Here is a 6,166-nt window from a genome sequence, read left to right on the forward strand (position 1 = left end):
AGAACCATTATCATCCCTAAAAATGATGCTTGGAATTCAGAGCACGATTGTAACAATATCATACTCACATTAAAAAATAACATATTTCGAAGTTTTAAATTTTAGTGGAAAGCAATTAATTTTAGTCCATTAATTTATAGCCAAATCTTGTACATCTGAAATTGTGTTTTTAATAGATTATTTTATTAGCTTAAAAAAAAATAGATTATTTTATTTTACGTTTGTTGCATACACAATACTATATTTTATTGGGTCTAGAATAGATTAGAAGCAAAACATGTATCTAGATATTTCGTAAAACCTAGTTTATTTAGAACGTGGATATAACCGACTTTGTAAGGCCAAAATATAACCACAAAATTTAGATTATTATATAAATAGAATAATAATTTGTTTTTATATTATTAAAATAAAAGGCGCATGATTCTCCATTCATCGTAATCCTCTTCTATTTTTTTTTTTTTGACGAAAAGTGTCGATGTTAAACCAATTGCTTTATAAATGAATAATTTATTATTTAATAAAATAATACAATGACGTGACGTCACAGATGACGAAATTTTGGAAATACTTTAATATTTTTTTTCCCTGAACTGTGAATATTTAAAAGTCTTTTGAGGATCAATTCTTCAAATCTTGACACGCTTATAAGATTATTATTTCAAGTTCATCTTCGGGATAACCAAAAGGTTTTTCTATTATATTTTTAATAGAATGAATTATTCCACGCAGGTTTATATCCATCCTAAATATTTGGCTTAATAATATGAGTGTTGTATATACGTAATTTTGATATGTTAAACAATTAATCGTGTATATTTGTCATTCTTTTATTGTGTGTATTATTTTTCTATGTTTAATCATAGAAAAATGGTGTATCACATTATCGATTATCAGATAAATGTATACGATAGATGTATAGTATATCAAAACTAATAATATGTATTTTTATATATTTGACACAATTCCATTATCACACTCATTTCATTCTAATAGATCGTTCTTCCCCCATGGTTCACCCTCCAAAAGTAAAATTGGATGCGATCAAAATCTATGCACACTCAGAATAGAACTTCGAGCCAAATTAATCATGACTGCTCGTCTTCTGGAATAAATCATGCAGATGAAAAGTCGAGAATGGTATACCTAAAAACGTTTGGATATTGATATCCTCGGAGAGACTCGGGTCATGGGTATTGGATGATCATGGGTTATAGATTAGGTCATGACAAACTTTGGCCCAGTCCGATAATAATCGGACAAATGGATACCCGAGACATCATCTCTTCGGGCTATAAAAAGCCTAGGATTTCATTCGAATTTTTGGGTGATGGCAAGGGTTACCTCTATAATATGACCGCACTCAGTGCACAAGCAAGTGATACGTTATCTTGGTAATTATTACCGTCAAAATAATATGGATTTGACAGGACGAAAGGGACAGTTTGCCGTGTCAGAGAAGTTGGTGTCAGAAGACAAGATATGAACAACCATCTTGCTATGATTAGTAGGTGGACACTAAAAACAAGGTCATCATTGACTTTCTTCTATAAATAACATGTTTGTTTAACATTAAAGGATTCATGATTCACATATATACTGTCCACATCATGTACCCTCTAGAATTTTATACACATCATTGACATATTTTTCCTTTTGTTACATTGGTTTTATTCGTTCACCTACTGACTTTAACATCGGAGTTACCACTCCGGACACCCCTTCGGTGTCCATTCACGTTTGGTTTAGACATATTTCGCTATGCTCTAATCCCTTATCATTCTCATAACCTGACACGGTGTAATTGCACACGCACCTCACACCCTTTTTATCCAGTCACATCACACACACATATATATATATTCACATCATTACATATATATAAGATCCACTTAATTGACATATCCACTTTATTACTACTTTTTAGGGAAAAAATTTGATAAAACATTTAAAAAAAAATCTCATTCGGGACTGTGGAGTACTTATGAAAGCTTTGGAAGATTTAGGTTACGTCCCTCTCGTCATAATAACAACGCATGTGTCTTTATTGCTTTTGGCTATGAGAACTGATTCAAAGGACTTCTCCGATGCTGACAATTCATCACTATCCTCTCTAAACTCATTTCTCTTTTTAAAAAAATTACAAGTTTTAAAAAACTTTCTTGATTCTTGATTTTCACTTCTATCTTCTAAACGTAATGAAATCAATTTCAGTTAAAAAAAATTAGACTTTTCACAAAAATTTAAAAAATATTGAGAAAAATACAATTTATAAACTCTTTTTTTAGGAGAAATTTCATTAACAATATCACAAGTCTTCACGCAATAGCCTGATACACAAGGTAGTTGATTCAACAATTATTTTATCATTATTCAATTCATTTATAAAATGATCACGTGTTTAATAAGAGAACATAATTAAAAAAAAAAAGAAAATATGATACTAAATATAGAAATTTTAAGCATAGTATTGAAATCTCTTTAGAAAATAAAGTTAACTAAAGAAAAGCTGCAAAAGCACTTCATTTTTGGTTTAATTATACCAGTTTTTACAGAGAGTCAGATAAACATATTCTTTTGACCAATGAAACTTGGAAAAAAAAAAGAAGAATAAAAAACACTCTATAGCGAAGCTCAACGTGCTAATCTTTTGCAGACTTGCAGAAAAAACGGTGGCCTTTCTTGAGTTTTCGGGGAAAATTTCTTCAAGAACAAATATATATATTTATGAGGGTCGCATAAAAGAATGGATCCCATTTTTCTGCAGCCAATTCTGGTTTGGTGGTGATGATATATTCTGGGCCTGTGGGAATCCTGATGATGCTGCAGCAGTAGCAAACACTTGAGCCTGATGATTCATTTGCCATTGCTGTTCATTTGTTGAGACATTACAAAAATCCACTCCTCCCCTGATTACATTCCTAACACCATTAATACTATTCGCGCCGCTCCCCGGAAAATACTGCTGATGATGAATCTGTCACGTGTTAATCAGTTTCAAGAAACATTACACACGAAGATGAACAAAATATGATCGAAGAATGAGACAATAAAAGGAGCGTACTTGATAATTCTGTTGGCTAAATGGTGTGGTGTACATTGGAAGCATGTGGGATTGGTTCTGTTTTCCGAATCGTCCGTTGTAGAGCGTCTCGCCGGAGGAATGCAGGTGTGTTTGGCTTAGAAGCTGCAAGGTTTCGGTCTCGTTGTATCCGTCTATTCGCTGATGATGAGCAGTTTCAGTTGAAGTCATTTGATGCTGGAAACTAAGCTGCATCTTTGTGATCATAATAGGGAAAAAAATTAACACCTTACAAGAAATTGTACGTATAAATGTCTATGTATTTATGTATACCTCAGGCCTCAGTCCATGGCGTCTCCGATCAACTTCGAATTGCTTGGACTCAGAGAGTTGATCTCTAAAACCCGATTCCCGACTCGATTTCGACGCTGAACTCCCCAGACTTAGGTCTAGATTGTAGTCTGTCGTTGCATTGCTTGGTGACACTATACACATGCAAGAAAATTCTCCAAGAGTGAATTCATCCAAATCCAATCAGAAAATACATACCACAAAAAATTTCGTCTAAAAATACCTGCTGATTTCATTTCTTCTTCATAAATGCTGGGATCAAAATTCGTAACAGCTTCCTTCCCATTACATTTTATGGCGGCTTTATCGTAAGCCCTATTCAAATTTAAAAAAAGCTCCCAAAGTTAATAGATTCGTCTATATTAATAAATTTCGGGAAAAAAAATCATGATTTTATCATCAAATTACTTGCAACTGTTGTAAAAATTATTTGTTATTAATTCCTAGCATGCACTTGGCCTCTTATCAAATATGTTGTCGGTCAAATTTAAGATAATATTAACAAAACGTAAAAAAACCCACCTGGCAGCTTCGACTTCTGTGTCGAAAAGACCCAAATAAACGTATCTGCTTCAACAAAAGCAAGAAATAAACTCATAATCCCAGTATTAAGTATATTAAATAAGGATTAGCCAGCCAATAAACATAATCCCAAACGAGGGTTTTTAAGCATAACCATTAACTCAATTATACAATTAAAAATAAAAATAAAAAGGGTTACTTTTTCCCTAGAAATTGGCCCATTCTTGCTTCCCATCTACCACATTTGTGTAAAGTAACACCTCGATACTTAGAACTCCCTCTTGGATAACCAGTGCTCTGTCGCCTCAGCACATGCACAAATTCCTCCTTCGTTAAATTGCTGATCTGTAATTTAATTAATGAAATGAAACTTTCATAGACAAATCTTTTCGATACTGTTGTTAAACAAGAAAAGACACTGTACAAAATAAGGTATTTTAATTTAATTTTACAAGCGACTTGCCTGTTTTAAGTCATCTTCGTAATCTTCCAGGCTAAAGTTTATGTCTGCTTCAACTCCTCTGAATTTAATGGCTGCCTTATCATATGCGCTGCGGTACAATTACATTTCAGATGTCGTTTCTGAAGATTTTTGTTCGAAGTAGTTCTGAAAATTTATGTTAGAAGAATTATGATGATGAAGATCAACTCACCGAGCTGCTGCATGCGCTGTATCGAATCCACCTAACACAAATTAAATGCACGAAAGATGAATATAGTTCATTAATTTCAATAATTTTGCAGATTAGTTAGTGATGAAAATAATGTTTTCCAAGAAGAAAACCAACCTAGATAGACTTGTTTTCCGCAATCCCTGATCCAAGAAGAGAAATTATAAGTGAATAAAAAATGAAAAAGAAGAGATTTTTAATAAAGATGGGTATAACCAGATGTGGGATTCCCAGCGGCCAGTTCTCCGATAGAAAGTGACTCCGCGGTACTGGGAGCTCCGGGACCTGGGTCCACGGCGGCTCTTCTTCTGAGGCTGAGAAACCTCCATCGTAGAATTTCCCGCGGCGGCGCCGTCGCTGGCTTCGAACTGGCAGAATTTAACTCCAACCCAGTGGGACGTGGTGATGTTGGTAAGTTCACCTCTCATTCCCGACTCATCCACCGGGAAGAACTGCCGCGTCACCGGCGGAGATCCCGCACCGGCGTCACCATCTTTAAGATCATTAGCCAAACAGAATCCAAAGATTCTGCTGTTCCTCTTCCTCCAGCCGCCCCTTTCAGCTTCCTCTTCTTCAGAACCGTCCTCGATAACCACCGCCGATGAGCTGGAATTCGACACGGATCCAACCCACTTCACCTTCTCGTCCGACCACCCCTCCGATTCCTCACCCACCCTCCGATCCGGTGAATCATTAAGATTCCACATTCCACAAACCACAAAAAAAAAATAAACAAACAAAAAATACGTAAAACACAACCACTGAACAAAACTACAGACGCCTTTCCCTCTACTATTTCTCGTAAGTCTTCCCCTCTGCTAAAATATCAAATAACTGTACACATACTCTGGAAGAACATAAAGAACCTAGAACCATAGAGTAGAGAAAAAAAGGCTTTTTCAAGAGAATTTCACCAACTGTTACGGTTTCCCATTTCCAACAGTAGGATTAGATCTCTCATAATCACCATACATCTCCCCCTATCTAAGTTTCCCGATACCCCATAGACAAGGTCTAATCACTACATGAATGGGGGTTAATTATAATAATCTAGCTAGAGCCTGTGAACATAGAGAGGGAGAGGCATCCTTTATCGCTGCTACGTCAATCAAAGTCAGAAATAGTTCGAGGGTTTGTTTTATAAAACTCTTTCTATTTATATCACTCTGCTGTGCTGATGAAATTTACCATTCTCTTTCCTTAAAACTCTGTACGTACGTGTATGTATAAGTGTGTGTATAGTTTTGTACGTTTTATTACACTTAGCTCTACCGTACTGTAAAATCTATTCATCAAATTTTTGTTCGACGTATAACTAATTCCAAAGAAAACACAAATAAATCGGTTTTTAGGGTTTTCCAAACACATTTATTCTTTTTTCCTAAATTTTGAAAACAAGAGATTTAAAATGCTAAAATTATTACATATGAGTTTTTGTTGCCATTTCATTGCATGTTCCTTGAAATATCTTAATTATTATATTAATTTATTTTTCTCCAACGTAGTATATTTTTAATAGAAAATATGATATATAATATCAACACCACTTTTCATTAAAAAAAATTGGGTGGAAAAAGACAGAACTATCTCTATCTTACGC

The 6,166-nt window shown here is 34.5% G+C and overlaps 1 protein-coding gene across 2 annotated transcripts; it reads right to left on the reverse strand.

The window, feature by feature from the left end:
• Positions 1-2,499: 2,499 nt before the first annotated feature.
• Positions 2,500-5,700, reverse strand: LOC142555021 (AP2-like ethylene-responsive transcription factor TOE3). 2 transcript variants are annotated; one of them, XM_075665769.1, is made up of 10 exons: positions 4,783-5,700; positions 4,684-4,709; positions 4,549-4,579; positions 4,359-4,446; positions 4,095-4,240; positions 3,896-3,940; positions 3,597-3,688; positions 3,356-3,507; positions 3,065-3,271; positions 2,500-2,977 (listed from the first exon to the last, which is right to left on the reverse strand). In XM_075665769.1, the coding sequence occupies exons 1-10, from the start codon at positions 5,271-5,273 to the stop codon at positions 2,726-2,728; spliced, it is 1,530 nt and encodes a 509-aa protein (XP_075521884.1). In that variant the 5' UTR covers positions 5,274-5,700; the 3' UTR covers positions 2,500-2,725. The 2 variants fall into 2 exon arrangements, with proteins under 2 accessions (XP_075521884.1, XP_075521806.1); XM_075665691.1 differs by having other exon boundaries at positions 3,065-3,277; positions 4,783-5,698.
• Between the last annotated feature and the right edge of the window lie 466 nt (positions 5,701-6,166).

Source organism: Primulina tabacum, chromosome 1, assembly GCF_025594145.1.
Source record: "Primulina tabacum isolate GXHZ01 chromosome 1, ASM2559414v2, whole genome shotgun sequence".
In the NCBI taxonomy this organism is placed as follows: domain Eukaryota; kingdom Viridiplantae; phylum Streptophyta; class Magnoliopsida; order Lamiales; family Gesneriaceae; genus Primulina; species Primulina tabacum.